This window comes from Eretmochelys imbricata, chromosome 8 (genome assembly GCF_965152235.1).
Source record: "Eretmochelys imbricata isolate rEreImb1 chromosome 8, rEreImb1.hap1, whole genome shotgun sequence".
NCBI classification, from domain to species: Eukaryota; Metazoa; Chordata; order Testudines; family Cheloniidae; genus Eretmochelys; species Eretmochelys imbricata.
Genome location: NC_135579.1, coordinates 56467524 through 56485721, shown reverse-complemented (window position 1 = coordinate 56485721; position 18198 = coordinate 56467524). Strand labels below are relative to the sequence as shown.

The following is an 18198-nucleotide window of genomic DNA, read 5'->3' as shown; positions in this document are numbered from 1 at the left end:
TGAGTTTTGCTCCTGCACCCTGTCAATATATATATATTCACGTGTGTGTGTGTCTGTATGCACACACAGTCATATCTTTGGTAAGTTACTCCACCTTTTGACATGTATATATAACTTTTATCTAATGCTTGTCATCTGTAGATATCCAAACACTTTACCAAGTAGATCAGTATCTTTACCCCATTTTACAGATGGGAAAACAGACACAAAGAGGGGAAGAGACTTGCTCTGCAACCCAGAGGCAGAGCCAAGAACAGAACCCAGGTCTTTAGAACGCCAGTCCAGTGTTGTATCCACTAGGACACACTATCTCTTGTTGACCTCATGTACACATAGTACTTACCAATGTTTTGTTCAAACCTAGAACCAAATTCCTCACATTCAGTGCACCTGCCTTTGTTGGCCCTTTATTTAAGATGTCTGCACAAACTAACAAGCTATTTGACACTTTAAGATTTAATACTTGCAGGAAAAAACAAATGCAAATGTTGCTTTTTCTTGAAGTTGAAAATGCTGAGATCGTTCCAGTACCTTTCCGACAGCAGTTGACAAAAATGGACGATCTGTGATATCTTGATAAACTGAAAATACTTGAAAAGAGTAAGTTTACTTTGCTGGGAGTAAGAAAATCCAAAAAATTTTGTTTCAAATATTTATGTGTAAGGATTTCAAAGTGTCTTCCTTACATCATCCCAACTGCACAGTTCAAAACAGATATAATAATTCACATTCACATGGAATCTTTCTTCCACAAGAATACCCATATGAATGATGCATAACAAGAATTGTTTCCTACAATATATTTTCTAGTGCTTTTGTCTGGCCCAGTTTTAAATGACCCAAGTAATGAGCCTTCAACCACTTATTTGGGACAATGTTCCACAATATAATGAATTTCATTATTAAGGCGTGTCTCTACATTCAACCTAATTTTTCCTTTATTTAATTTCATCTCATTATTTCTTGATAATGCTTTCAGGAATTAAAATAAAATAATACATAATACATAATAATACATAATAATAATTAATAAACAAAAAATTCCAGATTTCCAATAAATCATTAGGAACTTGCTTTAAAACTGAAGTAGAAATTAAATTTAGATGCAAATCTTTGTAATTTCACAGCTATCTGATTTGTGCCTACAGTCACGGAGTTAAAAGTGTAATCGCTAAGGTTTGAGACAAAAAAAAATATGAGTGGATTCTCTCAGGCTGCAATTTGTGCCTCCAAAAGAAATTCAGCAGCTCACATCTATTCAGGGAAGAACTTAAACATGTGCTTAAATCCCACTGACTTCATGGAAGAGCGTTAGAAAGAATTCAACGGCACTTTACTTAACACAGATGAATTTATTTAAATGCTTTATACTGGGTCCTAAATGCTTCCATTAAGGTTTTGAAACATGATATATTGGCAACAAAAGAACATACATTAACATAAAACATTTTATTGGAATTGGATTGCCATAATTTATGCCACCCAATGTTGCTACTTTCTGTTAAGTAAAAATGACTGTATGCCAGCACTTTAGAGTTTAGTAGTCTAATTCAGAAGTCTAGTACAGAAGTAGTAAACAATATTTACCTGACACATCCAGAAATGTCTGAGCACGTCCAGTGCCCACACTGCTAATAGCAGTGCATTCATAATATCCTTCATCAGACAAGGAGACCTTGGCAATTTCCCAGTTCATGCTAGATGATTCTCTGTAAAATGATAAAGCCTCTGTAACTGCTTGAAAGAGATTAAGAGAAGGGCATTAAAGGGTCTAGTTTCCTACTGATTGGCATGTGACTCTCAGTAAGGCTAATGAAAATTTCACATATGTAGGAAAAAGCACACCCTTTTTAAATCCCTTTTGTTTATGCATTATATTACATGCAGTTTTTAGAGTCTGATTTAAATAAGAAGGTGGGAGGGGAGTGATTAGACTTTTATGAGTATTAAGAGGCATGCATTCCTTACATAATACATACATGGAGACATTTGAAAAAAAGCCATGACAAGTAGTCACATCATAAAATACAAAACTGCTGTCGCTCACTCAGCTATTTCTACTCTTGGATCAACCTCAGATTTCTTTTAAATGGAAGAAAGTACAAAATACTGTTATACTGATTATTTATCAGCAAAGTATGTACAGAATGCACCATCCCTTACAATGATGCAGACTGGTTCCCTCTACATGTGTGGGTCAGCTCCAAGGGCCAGTGCAGTGAGGGATGGAGTCTCACTCACATTTTCTGCACCTCATGCTTTGGTTTGGAGTACCTTGTGCCCACATGGAGACACACATGGAGCAATCTCTGCACTTCCCTATCTCTTGAATGAAGAGATTAGCGTGGTGAGTCTGTGTGCAGAAGGCTCTTTGACCCCAAAGTAGGACCAGGAACAAATATAGTAATTCAGCATTCTCCATGTCAGCTTACCAGCCACACACACTGAAACAAATGGAGCAGTAAGTGTAAATACAGAAAGATACAGAAAACAGTAAGTAAAGTCTGTGAGAGTTGGGTTTGGTAGAAGTTGCAGTCAGATGTGGGTAAAATAATCAAATGAACGCTCTTGAAACACCTGCTTTTGCCCATAGAACACATCACAAGTAAAGCTGCTGGTTTATAGTACCTTTGTCGTTTATAATGCTATAGGGGAAAAAAGGAAGTAAAAATTTAACTACATCGTGTTACTGTGTGTGCTTCTTAAAGAAATTGTGATGTCTTCTTAAGATTCAGCAGCTACACTTTGTATGGCACGATATGGTGCAAGTATTACAATCATCTTCTAATTCTGTATCCCATTGCTGACTCTGATCTGTTGTTTCAGTAAGTAAATATATCTAATGAAGACAAGACTGATCAAGATGCCTTTGGGAAACACCTTCCACAATATGGGAAACCTGTGTATTAGTGTTCCCACTACCTTCGCTCTCCCTTATCTGCCCAAAATCTTGACTTAACTCCATAACATGTTTTGGGATACAGTAGGAAAAAAAGATTAGATACAAAATAAGGCCACATTTAATTTGGTATTATAGTAAAAAATTCAGTGCTTCAGCATTGTGAGGCAGTAGAATCTGTTTGCACAAAAGGTTAGGCCACAGATAACACCTGCAAAGTGATCTTGGACTTTCTGCTTATTCCCTCTGACCCCATGCTCATTACAAACTCACATATCAGAGCTGTTGTTCCAAGACATTCACCAGTGCACTGCCAGCAATGGAAACGCTAGTTACTTCTAGCAGCAAGGAGATGGTAAGAACATTTATTTAAGAGATCTGCATGCTTCTCCCAAATATAAAGTAGAATTGCTCTTCAAGGAATATATACATAACTGCGTTTTTAAAAATCTTGCTCCTTTTCTGTTTCCAAATTTATCTTATACACCTTAAGTTATCCTATCACAAATGCCTGTTTATTTAAAAAACTTAAACTGGCAAAAAAGTATAATATGTGCTTGCAGTATAATTTGACCAACTCCCTGCAATGTCCATGTCAGTTCTTGGTACTCAGCACCTTTCAACATCAGGCCCTGCCTTTTCTCAGATTGTTTTAATTTACTTTACTGCACATTTTACTTATTCAATTTTAAAAAAAACAACAACATGTAACTTGTGGATTAAGATGCTTATTTCGTCAGTTAAGGAAATGCTAGCACACTCCATCGGACAACCTGCAAACGCTGATGGCTGAGTACCATCCTTTCTCTAAGGTGGGGTGGAGATGAGCACCTCAGGGTAAGTAGATGTGGAACCTCAATCTGCCTGTGCAGAGTGAACATGGACAGAATGCCTCATGGGCACAAGGGAAGCACACTGCACAGTATTCCTTGTACCTTCTGTACGTACTGTGCCTGTCTCCAGGTGCTAGCAGACATCAAGACAGTCCTTGGCCATGCCACAATCTATCTGAATACACCACTTTGAGGTGGTACAATTATCCTAGTTGAGCTAGCCAATAACCCCATTGTACTCAGGTACTAGTGGGTCCTTGTGAAAAAATGTGGGCTAATAGGTTCTCGCATCCATTCAGGAATGTATTCTGTGTGTTTGGCTGACTAGGATACAGACTTAGCTAACTGAACCACAAACATCAGTGGCTTTACATTGCATAGCTTTTACTAAATGGGCTCAGGGCTGCATTCTTTGCTGCCAAAACTGCAAATTTCATTTTCAGTTTTCATATTCTTTGGTGATCCCATTTAACGTTTCTGTCCTATACAACACAGGGGAGATTTTCAAAAGGCACAAATGGCAGTTAGGCACCGAATGCTCATTAACTTTCAATTGAAATGAGGTGCCTAATTGCCATTTGTGCCTTTGAAAGTCTTCCCCTGCATCTTTTCAAACCAAGAGTCACTTGGACAAAACATCAGACTTTTGAATGTACATTACTCTGAGTCCCTCACCACTCTATTCTCCTTCAGCTAAAATAATAGTTAATGATACTTCATACTTCCTATGTAGAAAACCATATATCTCAATGTGTTTCACAAAGATGAGTAAGCCTTATTAGTGCTACTTTTACGAAACCGATATACCAAGAAGTAAGTGACTTGCCAATAATGTCATAGCAAGCTCTTTTGACTGCACCACAACATTAAAATTCATTGCAGTTTTAGAGATATTTCTGATTCCAGCAATATTCCGAACACTTAAAATGTGGAATAACACTAGAGCCACTAATATCTCTAGAACCAGAATTAACTTTTTAAAGCATGTCCACTGTAAATGTTTTTAACTCATATTAATCCTAATGTGATACTACAGCCAGAATACACAACTCTCATGATCAACAACATATGCAAATACATGAACCAAGCATATAAACAACCATTTAATAAACAGCTGTAGCTTGATCATCAGCAAAGTATAAAATAAAACTCATCAGATGAAGTGCAGTAGTACAGCCCAATTATACAGTTAAACCATTCATAAATAACTGAAGATCGACCAGTTCGGTAAGGAACTTCAGTACTAGTAAATCACACCAAATAGCAGCCTAAATAACCAATTAAATTGTGCATCAATGGCACCAATTCAGATATTTCGTGGGGGAACCCCTACTCATCCTCCCCTCCTCCCACTGCAGGGATCCCAGGTCTTTCTCAGTGAGGGAGTATCCCCTCTCTTTTACCCACACAGTGCATGAGCAGTGGTGCCAGGAGCTCAGTTCTTGGTGACCCCCCAGCACTCCACGGCCCAAGAACAGATTCCCAGCGCACCAGGTCGCAACACCACTTGGCGTGGATGCCCCGCCACCAAATTTTAGTGGTACTGTGACTCTGTGTATCAGGTTGCAACACCATCCACTGAAATTTGTCCTGGCTTCCCCTCTATCTGTATAGAGGGGTGGCCGGAGCAAATTTCAGTGGCATTACAAGCATGCCTCTAGACCAGAGATGGGAAAACTACGGCCCGTGGGGGACATCCGGCCCGCAGGACTGTCCTGCCCGGCCCTTGAGCTCCCCACTGGGGAGGCTAACCCCCAGCCCCTCCCCTACTGACCCCCTCCCCTGCAGCCATGCTGCCACATGGGCAGCACTCTGGGCAGCGGGGCTGCGCACTGCTGCATGGCAGCGCAGCAGTGCGTTTGGCACCAGCCGGACAATGCTGCTTTGAGTGGCATGGTAAGGGGGTGGGGAATGGGGGGGTTGGATAAGGGACAGGGAGTTCCGGGGGGCAGTCAGGGGACAGGGAGCAGGGGGAAGTTGGATGGGGCAGGGTGGTCAGGGGGCGGGGAGCAAGGTGGATTGGATGGGGGTGGGGTCCCAGGGGGCGGTTAGGGGCAGGGGTGTGGATAGGGGTTGGGGCAGTCAGGGAACGGAGGCGGTTGGATAGAGGGTGGGGTCCCGTGGGGGCGGTTAGGGGTAGGGGTCCCAGGAGCGGATGGTCGGGGAGAAGGAGCAGGGTGGGGTTGGATGGGTTGGGGTTTCTACGGGGGGCAGTCAGGGGGCAGGAAGTGGGAGGGGTCGGATAGGGGGTGGGGGCCAGGCTGTTTGGGGAGGCACAGCCTTCCCTACCCAGCCCTCAATAGAGTTTTGCAACCCCTATGTGGCCCTCGGGCCAAAAAGTTTGCCCACCCCCACACCAGACTGCTCCAGTAGCAGCTGTCCTGATTTAGTATAGAACCACTGCTTAAAGTTGTCAGGAAATGGCTCCCCCCGTTCCGAGGTCTAGGGAACTTTGAGAAAGTGCATAAACCTTGGGAAGGGCATCTATTGGCACCAGTGCCCCCAACTGGCACCAGTGCTGTGCATCTTGCTCAGTAGCATTTGTCTTGAAGAATATTTTGTTAAGTTAATGTAATATTCAGCTCCATTCTAAAGATAAGTAACATGATCACTAAAAATGCAGGTTGGTACCTGTTATGAAAAAAATAAGAAGTAAAATATAATGTTTGATCTTTAAAGTATGAAGAGAATTACAGAGCAGGAGAAGTATGTACCTAGGATGTCTAAATGGAAATAGCACCTCATAAAAAATGGGGTTGCAGAATTTTACTCTGCCAAGAATTTACAGGAGGATTTCAGAATTTATTTGCTCTGTTATCAAGTATAGTTGCTATAGAATGTGGTCTTCATTCTTCTTCTGAAAGGTTTGGTGTTTTAAAAGAGGGGATGGTGGTTAACTGTTTTCCAGAAAATATTTTCTTAGACTTGGGGACTATTGGTTTTTTGCTTGTTTGATTACTATTTCATTGTTCCTGGATTGTTCTACAGAGAAAGAGACTGTATTATTCCCTGTAACTGCAGTCTGCATGGTGGTGGTGTAGACAGAGTCCAGAGACCCTTGTGATGTATTCCGTGGAAGCTTTCCCAAAGAAGAGAATGATATAGCCCTTGGAGCATAATAAAGCAAAGCACATAGATTTCTGCTGGAACCATATGATCTCTCCACCTACAAACAGAAAATGTGTTCCCCCCATCCCCACACACACCCCAAACCCACAACAGTATACAATCTTGATTTCCTCATGCAGTTATTTGCTTGTTATTCTTTGTTATTTGCTTAAATTCTCACAACTGATCCAAAAAAATCATTAACATGGTTACAATGTAAGTTTTGTCTTACATAGGTCTGACTTCAGTGGGAGCTGAGTTAGGCCAGTCCTGAGAGCTTTGGAAAATCCCACCTTAAATGGACATTCACCATTATGAACAAAGTACAATAAAAATCATCAAGAATAAAGTTACAAAAGCTGCTCTGAAGTTTAATTTTGATTTTTTTAAATACCCAAAATTATGTTAGGGAATGACTGCTTACTTGAAGAACTGATCCATTCCCAGTTTTACTCCATTTCTGCTGAAGCGCTGAATAAAAGGTATAAGACTTTCCACATGGCAAGATATATACCCCGGCTGCAGGTAGTATCCTGGAGTTTTCTTGGGCATTATAACTTTTGGAGCATCTACAGAAAGCAAAATATTCATAAACAAGTTATTAGCAGCTACTCACCTACACTCCATTCATTGTGATTAATACATACGCTAACAATCTTTTCCTTAAAGTCCAGATTTATCAAGACACTAAGGGCTGGTCTATACTAGAAAGTTAGGCTGACTTAAGCAGATTGCTCAGGGCAGCGAAAAATGTCATGCCCTGTGCAACATACTCAAGCCAGCGTAGCCCTGGTGTAGACACAGTTAAGTCAATAGAAGAATTATTCCATCAGCCTAGCTTCCACCTGTTGGAGAGGTGGATTTACTACAGTGATGGAAGAACCCCTTCTGTCACTGTAGTAAATGTCTGTACTTTAGCACTGCAGCTGTGCTGCAGTAGCATTTCTAGTGTAGAAATGCCCTTAGCCTAGACAAGGCCAAGGTGAAGCTAAGATTTTAAGGTGTTATATTAGATCATGTTAGCTAGCACAGCCTAACCAACTTCTTAAACTCTAATCAAGACAAGGCAAGCTGTACTTTAGTATGTTTTAAGCTGGCGGAGTTAAATTGGAATCTTCAGAAGTGGTCAGTCTCTGCTTCCACTGAAGTGGTAGTACTCCCACAGATTTCAATGGGAACCAAATTAAACTCTGTCGGATTAGCGTATGCTAAAGTAAAATTTGCTTTGCGTTGACTAGAGCTTTAGAAGACATTACTTAGATCAAGACAGTTTATCTAGGTAACAAGATCTAACATTGAACCTTTAAATCCTAATCAAACCTAGGACCCAGGGAGAAGCAATTCAGCACAGAATCTCAAGAGCGACAAAACAGAAAAGAAATTAAGTAAAAAATCCAGGAAGTGTGGAAAAATGTCTGTCTGGAAAATGGCAGCTCTTGAATTCTTTGGAAAGTTCTTACAAGTGAAAGTAACACTACAATTTTTTCCCACACTACTGAATGTACAGTATCTTTCTTTATTATGCTATTTTTTTTTCTCCATGCTCTTGTCTTCACTCTGGGAAAGAGTGTGTTCTTAACTCCTGTTTACTTCATGTTGAAACGTCAGTGTAGTTTCAACACTTGTTGGGCTATATCTTCATAGTAAAAAAGGTATGTTTTTACACCGAATTAGCAATCTCAATGTAAAATCCTACCGAAGAGAAAGCACTGTCGTTTTTACTTTGATGTAGCTAATCAAAGGTGTAGTAGATAGCTAAATCGACATAAAACACACACACACACACACTTTTTACAGTGTAGTTATAGCCTTAGCTGGTCAAGATGAAACCATAAACTCCTCCTTAGGGTTAACCTCAGCCACCTAACACCAATTAAAACTCCAACTTGCCTTGTCTACACAAGGATTATATTCATGTTAAGAACACACGTTTATTGCTAGCACATTTCCGGATACGTCTATATTAGAGTTTTTACTGGCCTTTGCAAATGCGTTAACTACCTAACAATTAACTCTAGGTTAAAAACTCTAGAGAAGACAAGCCCAATAAGGGCCTGATCCTTAAGCATGCTGAGTAGCTACTGAGGGTCCTTGGCTCCTATTTGTCTGAATGGGATCTGAGGGGCCCAAGCATCTATCAGGTGGTTTGCAGCACTTTTCAGGATCAGGCCCTGAATATGCTTTCCTTGCTAGTTCTGGCTCTATAGCAACAACTGCTAGTAGTGGCAGCTTTATTTCTTAATTCCCTCACACCTATTTCTATAATGAGAAATTTTTACCTAGAAAATAGAAATGAAATTAAGTCAATAAAATATTGTGTAGAAAAACTTTTCTTTAAAAATTGGCAGTTCTTGAATAGTTTGGCAAGCTCTTAAATGTGAAAGTAGAACACAATTTTCCCCACACACTACTTTACATACAGTATCTTCCTCTATTATTCAAATGTTTTCTCTCCATGACCTTGTCTTCCCTCTGGGAAAATTCATGTTAAAATTTCAGTGTAGACAAGGCAAGCTGTAGTTTCAACATTTGTTAGATTACTTTACAAGAAATTCAATATCTGACTAAAATTCTCCTTAGTAGATCCTCCAAGATGCTCAGATTGCTTTGTATCAACTTGAAAGTTTTGTAGGCAATGGGGTGAAGACAAGTTTTCCTCATTATATGGGCAAGTAGAAAAAAAACATAAGTCATCCATTCCATTAATTCAGGCATAATAAATGTTCACTCAAGTAAAATAAAATAAAATAAATCTTACCAGGAACAATACTAGAAAATGAAACACTTGACACTCTCTGGAAGAGATAATCATCCTTGTCATATCCCATTATTTTAACAAAAAAGGCTTCGTTTGGTGGGATGAAGTCAGTAATATTCCATATTCCATAGGGTTTTCGATCAGGATAGTATTTCACAGGCATTGTCTTAAGAAGCTCCCCTGTGATACTCAGAAGTTCTAGACGGTCAACTCTCGCTGGAAGAGAGATCCCTGTTGTATTCAACAGCACATAGGTAGGTATTCCTATGAAAACAGAAATATATTGTAAGTGTTAACAAAACATAAGAAAAGGTTAAACTCTATAGATGTGTGTCTTCAGCCCCTGAGTAAATGCACACAATTCAGTTTAAAGCACTCTCTACCAGCTGCTAAGAAACACAAAACAGTGTGTTAGCATTGATAACATGATGTGCTTTATTTAGGATTCAGTTACTAATTTCCAACAGATGCTTATAAAGCTGCCTCATTAACTCCCTCCCCCCCTTCCCGTCGAGGGGCCAAATTGAAACATTTTACAGTCTCTAAAAGTAAAAGAAGGGAAGCTGTAACTCTGAGCCATACCAGAAATAAAAACATTGGGATTTATAAGACATAAAAACTCTAATACACAAGCCTAGCATAGTATCATGGGGCACAACAGGTAATGACACCATGAATGGAATGAAGGACAGGGCATGGCTCCCTTCGGAACCTGTCAATGATGGTCTGAGTTTCAGCAGAGGCCTAATTATAGAGAACAACATAAAGTATATATTTCTTCCCTAGGGACTGAGCATACGGCCTCCCCAAACAATTAAATACAGTAGAAACAGAGCACAAACTGACCTTGCACTGGTCTGCTGGATGCTTTTTTGAAGTCTAGGGTTGGCTTTCTAGAAAAACCAGCTCGAAAATCAATAGTACTGAGACCTGTTATACGAACAGAGTGCCTTCCACTGCTGGATGTCTGAAAAATATTGAATTGAAACACTGTTGGAGCAATTTGCACTTCAAGCTTTGCAGTCCTTTGTAGTATTCATTGAGCTCACTAGACTTTAAGTATCATGAAAAATGGAGTAAGAAGATATCAGATGTTATAAACAAAATGAACCATTTAAAAGCCTTTGTTCTAGATAATAAACCCTTCTGAATTTAGTACTTGTGAAAAGAAAGACTGAATGAAAGCAATATGCCTGTAGGGCATATTATGGTGGGCATCCACATGAGGCCAAATATTGCTGGACATAGTTGCATGACTCCAATGGGGGGACGTGTTTGAGCAAAGCAATCAAGATTAGACAGTTATAAAGTATACAGGTAATTTGTAAAGCAAAAAACAACAAACAAACAAACAAACAGAAGATAGCAAAAGATTAGTATAAATTAGTGTAAATAATGTCCCATAATTCATGGGTTTACTTCCTTTATCAAGAAAACATATTTTCCCTTATATTTTCATTAGACAATAAATGCTCTTTTTAAACAAACATCACTCAAGCTTTAGCAATGAAGCAGATGAAAACATCATGGACATTGAATATCCAATAATTATATGAATAAGAAGTGTACATCAGCTGATATTATATATTAAAAGCTAAATTCTGGCGTTTACAGCCACAGGCATTCTGACTGAGTCAACCAGAACCATTCTGAAACCCTAGCAGAGCGCAACCCAGAGCAGAAGTTCCAGCAACTTACAAAGTGTTGCACCATGAGGCCCTTAAACCATTCAGAAAAAGACTGGCTCATGTCAAAGGCCCCAGTCCTGCCCCGATCCTATTCCAGCCCATTTGGGGTATCTAGCAGCACTGTATGCCAGGAAGGAAAGGTAGTGATTTCCAAAGAACACAAGAGGCCAGGGCTCTTTGCATTCACCCACTCTGCGCACACACTGTGCCTTGTTGCTTATGGAACTACCTTTTAAATTTTTTAATCAAGAAAAATCTATGAACTATTTCACATAGGAAGAGTACAAAAAGATTGCACAGGAGGCAAAGATTGATAAAGGGTTCATTACGCTATGATTAAACTTTAATATGCAAAGTCTTCTCTAAACTTCATGCATAGAGAATGCAGCCTGAAATGTACATTTTTATCTACAAAGTAAATTCTCTATTAAATCTCCTCATGCCATTGGGAGTACAGATTGAGAGGAATTATTTTATCTAGTCATAAATCTATAATTTCTTAGATCTAGTGAAAACTCTGCTCATGATTATTTTTAGATGAAGCAGTTGTTTATCATAACTGGCTGCCTGGACAATCAGCCATCTAGGCACTATGACAAATTGGTGTCTGTCTCACTGGAATGACCACTATTTATTTCTATTAGTTAGCTTTTCATCTCAGAAAATCACTATGTAAAGTCTTTTTAATATAAACCAGCTGTTAACAATATTAAAGGATACAAAGTAATATTAAATGCAATATCAAATAACTTCTGTTATCAAGAGTTAATTGGCTGTTAAATGTTCATTGGACAAATGTAGTAACAAAGTTTTCTTTTCGTAGTTTTATACGACATCTGTATAAGACATTTATAGCACAATTAAAAATTTTGAAAAGCTTTCCCTGACTTCTTCAGATGCTGTAAAATCTTAATGCAAGCAAAACAGGCCAAGGATCAGAACTCAGTGAACCATTCATAACAAATAATAGATCTGACGAATATTTCTGTTAGTAAATTATCCAGATACTTGAGTATTAGTGACATTGATTATTACTAAAAATGGTTTTAAAACACTGTTATTTTTAGTAATAACCTTTTTTATTATTGTACAGCCTAGAGGCCTTAATCAGGATCTTCGCCCCATTGTGCTAAGTGTTGTACAAACATCTAGGAACAAACTTAACCCTGTTGGATTGTTTTCAAACTATGTTTTTTTGTCTATTTGTGTTGCATGATGGGTCACTGAAGTCACATATTAACTTTTTGCTCCTTGATTGGATGGCTGAATGTTTTATAAATAGAAGGAAGGAAATCAAAAAGATGTAAAGACAGCTGCATAAGCATTTGCTATGTGAAATTTTGTGCAAACACGTACTCATCGCACAAACATTTGCAAGACTTGGAACATTCCAGGAACATTATTACAAACAAAAAAAACAAAACAAAAAATAATTCAAAATGTATGTAGGTGATGAATAAAGAGGTATTTTTATTTAAATTAAGAAATGTGGTGTCAGACAGCTTTTTGATTTTTATATAATTTGTTCCATGCAAGCTGAGAAAATTCAAACCACCATAGCTAGCAGATGCGGGAGAGGGTGTGCTAATTGTAAGATACTATTTACATATTGTTATTTACAGGTTACTGTAGAGACATCAATTTTGCATTAAAAGTAGATTTCAAAGGATGTGTTCATTAAATGGGATTTTTTCTGGCTTTATCATTATACTCCATCTAAACAGCCAGATTTGGCTTGGAGGCTGTAAATGGGTAATTATAATGGCCATTTAAGAACTCTCTTGTTCACAATAATTACAAGCCTTTCTATTGACTCCTTTTTTCTTCTTTGGCCTTGTGTGAACAGCCATTTAACCTAAGTCAGCAGGAAGCTTCTGCAACATCCTCCAACAGAAAAACTGTAAGGCCTTTTTGATTCACAATTCCTGCCTTGTAGGAAAACAAAACAGTGCTTAAGGATATCTCATTGCTGTCTCTTCTCAATGGGATTGCCTCCTTCTATGCCTTGCTGACAAGCCTTTTCATCGTAACAGGTCTGTAATTGTGTTAATGGCCTGTAACTTGTTACCAGCAAGACCTTAAGGAGTAATTAGATACAATCACCTACCAAAGCTTCTATTATGGAGCTAGTAAATAAAGATTACAAGTTATTTCCAAGCCAACCTGCGGAAACAGTACCTTTAAAGTATAGTTTGAAGCACTGACTTCATCTTTGATCTGTGTTGGAAGGCTTTTGTTAACCAAAGCGATACACGGCTGTTACTCTGAAACATGTATATTGAAATATCTATTTTATTATGGGATAGACTGTAGCTTTTAAGACCTGTCCCAGGATGGGGGAAGGAGGGCAGCAGGACCCCCTAGAGAAATTTTGGTTCTCTGCCAGCATTTCTCCTTAGTGCCCAGAAAATACATACTGCACTGGCAGCCCAACCACCTTGAAAGAGCACCCTTCAGCAGAACGTCAGTTCTGTTGACTGATGCAGAGTGGAAGAAGGAGCCAGGGACTTGTCCTCATACCATCTTCTCATTGGAACGAAGGCAAGTGCTGCCATTAGCATCTGCCAGGAGCATTGTGTGCATTCTTCATCAGGGCTGTGGCAGGATGGAATCTCCTTGTTTAAACATACATGTATCCACTTAATTGGCACTCCGACAAACAGAATATTTGCTTAACTGGCATGACTGGAGACAACTAGCCTTGGTACAATGCAATTCTATTTACTCTAGCCTCTGATTTATGGCCACACTTAGGACTTGTCTATACACAGGACTTGCACCGATTCAATTAACCATTGATGAACCTATCCTCCATGAATTTATCTAATTCTTTTTTGAACCCAGTTATACTTTTGGCCTTCACAACATCTCCTGGCAATGAGTTCCACAGGTTAACAGTGCATTGTGTAAAGAAGTACTTCCTTATGTTTGTTTTAAACCGGATGCCTATTAATTTCATTGGGTGACCCTTGGTTCTTGGGTTATGTGAAGGGGTAATAACACTTCCTTACTCACTTTCTCTATACCATTCATGGTTTTATAGACCTTTATCCTATCACCCCTTAGTCATCTCTTTTCTAAGCTGAACAGTCCCAGTGTTTTTAATCTCTCCTGGTATGGAACCTGTTCCACACCCTTAATCATTTTGTTGCCCTTCTCTCTGTAACTTTTCCAAGTCTAACATATCTTTTTTGACATAAGGCAATCAGAACTGCACAAAGTATTCAAGGTGTGGGTGAACCAGGGATTCATATAGTAGCATTATGATATTTTCTGTCTTATCGTCTCTTCCTTTCCTAATGGTTCCTAACATGTCAGCTTTTTTGACTGCTGCTGCACACTGAACAGATGTTTAAAGCATATGTTTTCAGAGAAGTATCCACAATGATTCCAAGATCTTTCTTGAGTGGTAACAGCTAATTTAGACCCCCATCATTTTGTACGTATAGTTGGAATTATATTTTCTAATGTGCATTACTTAGCATTTATCAATATTGAATTTCAGCTGCCATTTTGTTGCCCAGTTACCCAGTTTTGTGAGATCCCTTTGTAATTCTTTGCAGTCAGCTCTGGATTTGAGTAATTTTGTATCATCTGTAAAACGTTACCACCTTACTGTTTACCCTCTTCCAGATCATTTTTGAGTATGTTGAACAGCACAGGCCCCAATACAGATCCTTGGGGGACAATGCTATTTACCTTTTTCCACAGTGAAAACTAACAATTTATTCCTACCCTTTGTTTCCTGTCTTTTAACCAGTTTCTGATGCACGAGGGGACCTTCCCTCTTATCCCATGACTGCTTACTTTGCTTAAGAGCCTTTGTTGTGGGACCTTGTCAAAATCTTTCTGAAAATTTAAATACATTATATCAGCTGGATTACCCTTGCTCACATGTTTGTTGATCCCCTCAAAGAATTCTAAAAAGAAAAGGAGCTGTAGCTCACGAAAGCTTATGCTCAAATAAATTGGTTAATCTCTAAGGTGCCACAAGTACTCCTTTTCTTTTTGCGAATACAGACTAACACGGCTGTTACTCTGAAAAGAATTCTAATAGATTGGTGAGGCATGACATACTTTTGCAAAACCCATGTCGACTCTTCCCCATCAAATCATGTTCATTTATGTGTCTGGTAGTTTCAACCAACATGCCTGGTTCTGAAATTAGGCTTACTGGCCTGTGATTGCCAGGATCTATTCTGGAGACTTTTTAAAAAATTGGAGTTACATTAGCTATCTTCTAGTCATCTGGTACAAAGGCCAATTTAAATGATGGGTGACATATCACATTTAGTGTACGTAGTTCTTCAGTTTCATATCTCAGTTTCTTCAGAACTCTTGGGTGAATACCATCTGGTCCTGGTGACTTATTACTGTTTATCTATTTGTTCCAAACCCTCTTCTATTGACACTGCAATCTGGGACACTTTCTCAGATTTGTCACCTAAAAAGAATGGCTCAGGTGTGGGACTCTCACGCACATCCTCTGCAGTGAGACCAAAGCAAAGAATTAATTTAGCTTCTTCGCAACTGCTATGTCTTCCTTGAGTGCTCATTTAGTACCTTGATCGTCCAGTGACCCACTGATTGATTGACAGGCTTCCTGCTTCTGATGTATTTCAAAAAATAATTGTGTGTTAGTTTTTGTGTCTTTTGCTAGTTGCTCTTCAAATTATACTTTGACACTTGACTTGATAGAGTTTATGCTCCTTTCGATTTTCCTCATTAGGATTTGATTTCCAATTTTTTCCCTCTAGCTGCCTCTTTTCCTCTGCTGTTTAGCCATGCTGACATTTTTTGGTCCTCTTACATTTTTGTAATTTGGAGTATACCTTTATTTTGAGCCTTTATTATGGCATTTTTAGTAGTTTCCATGCAGTTTGTAGGCATTTCATCCTTGCGACTGTTCCTTTTAATATCTGTTTAAACTAGCTTCCTCATTTTTGTGTAGGTCCCCTTTCTGAAGTGAAATGCTACTGTGGTTAAATGCTACTTTGGTATTTCCTCCCTACAACTATGTTAAATTTAATTACATTATGGTTGCCATTATTGAGCAGTTGAACTATATTTACTTCTTGGACCATATCTTGTGCTCCACTTAGAACTAGATCAGGAATTGACTCTCCCCTTGTAGGTTCCATGACTAGCTGCTCCAATAAACAGTTATTAATGGTGTCTAGACATTTTGTCTCTGCATCCTGTCCTGAGTTGACATATACTCAGTCAATAGGGGCTTAGTTGAAATCACCCATTATTATTCGGTTTTCTGTTTTTGTAATCTCTCTAATGTCCCTTGGCATTTTACAATGCCACTATTTTACAATGTCACTATAATGGACAGGTGGTCAGTGGTATATTGTTCGAGCATAGAATTTCTAACCATGGAGATTTTATGGTACAATTTGATTCTTTTAAGGATTTTTACTATATTTGACTCTATGCTTTCTTTCATGTATAGTGCCACTCGTCCTCTAGTGTGACCTACTCTGTTATTCCTATATATTTTGTACTCTGGTATTACCATGTCCCATTGATTTTTATTGTTTCATCCAGTTTCTGTGATGCCTATTATACCAATATCTTCATTTTTACCAGGCACTCAAGTTCACACATCTTAGTATTGAGATATCTAGCATCTGTATACAAGCATTAATAAAATTTAACAATATTTCTCCCTGTCAGTCAGAATAAAGTCTAAAATGGCTGTCCCCCTGGTTACCTCTTCCATCTTCTGAAACAAGAAGTTGTCCACAACAGATTTCAAGAACTTACTGGACATTTTGTGTTTTGCTGCATTACTTTTCCAATAGATGTCTGGGAAGTTAAAGTCCCCATTACTACCAGTTCCTGAGTTTTGGATAACACTTTTTACCTTGATTTAGCTAGTTCAGGACAAATTAATTAAATGTGCTAACCTGAGTATACAGTATGTGAAGGTAGTTGATAGGTCAGAGTTAGCTAACGTGCTAATCCCAACACAACCTTAACCACTTGTTCTAATCTACACATACACACTTAGGCTTGTCTACACACTGAAATTACACTGTTTTAACTACTAAATTCACGCCTTTAGCTTAAGCAGTTCAACTTTATGCATAGACCAGGCCTTACAGTAGTTACTAGATGTAAAGAAATGGTTACTCACCCTGTGCAGTAACGATGGTTCTTCAAGATGCGTGTCCCTGTGGGTGCTCCACTCTCAGTGCGCTTGTGCCCACTGCACCTTTGATCGGAGATCCATTCGGCCTGTGCATGCGTTAATGAATCTCATGCTCTGTGCTCTTATAGAGCACTGTGTAGGCGAACCAACCTCAGTTCGTTCTCTACCACAAAACTCCATAGCAGAGAACTCTGAAGTAGAGAGGAAGGAGGGCAGGTAGTGGAGCACCCACTGGGACACGTATCTCAAAGAACAACAGTTACTGCACAGGGTGAGTAACCATTTCTTCTTCTTTGAGTAGTGTCCCTATAGGTGGTCCCCTCTAGGTGACTTCCAAGCAGCTCTCTTTAAGGAGGAGCAGGCTTTGGAGTCCAGTGTTAAAGAAAGTATAGCTGAGCTCAACGCAGCACCAAAAGCTGAGCCGTGAGTTATTGCATAGTGCTCAGCAAAGGTACGTATAAAGATCCACATCACAGCTCTACATAGTTCAATGATGGAAACATTTTTAAGAAAGGCTGGAGAAATGGAAATAAATCTTGTAGAGCGAGTTTGTATGTCTGAGGGTGCTTGGAGATTATAAGATTGGTAGCAACAGCTAATGCAGTCAGATATCCACTTGGAAAGTCTATTTACAGATCTGTCAGCAATCGAAACAAATAATTTAGTCTTTCTGAAAAGTTTAGTCTGGTCAAAATAGAAGGTCATAGCTCTTCTGATATGAAGTGTGTGTAACAATTCCTCCTCTTTATCTA

At 39.0% G+C, this 18198-nt stretch overlaps 1 protein-coding gene across 1 annotated transcript in view; it reads right to left on the bottom strand.

Annotated features, from left to right (window-relative positions):
- The window catches only part of HMCN1 (hemicentin 1), a 323326-nt gene that overhangs the window by 201688 nt on the left and 103440 nt on the right, over nucleotides 1-18198 (bottom strand). The window contains exons 7-10 of the mRNA XM_077823933.1: nucleotides 10445-10565; nucleotides 9599-9862; nucleotides 7265-7409; nucleotides 1588-1709 (exon numbers count right to left, since the gene is read on the bottom strand). Of these exons, the coding sequence (XP_077680059.1) occupies nucleotides 1588-1709; nucleotides 7265-7409; nucleotides 9599-9862; nucleotides 10445-10565 (652 nt within the window). The remainder of the gene's footprint in view (nucleotides 1-1587; nucleotides 1710-7264; nucleotides 7410-9598; nucleotides 9863-10444; nucleotides 10566-18198) is intronic.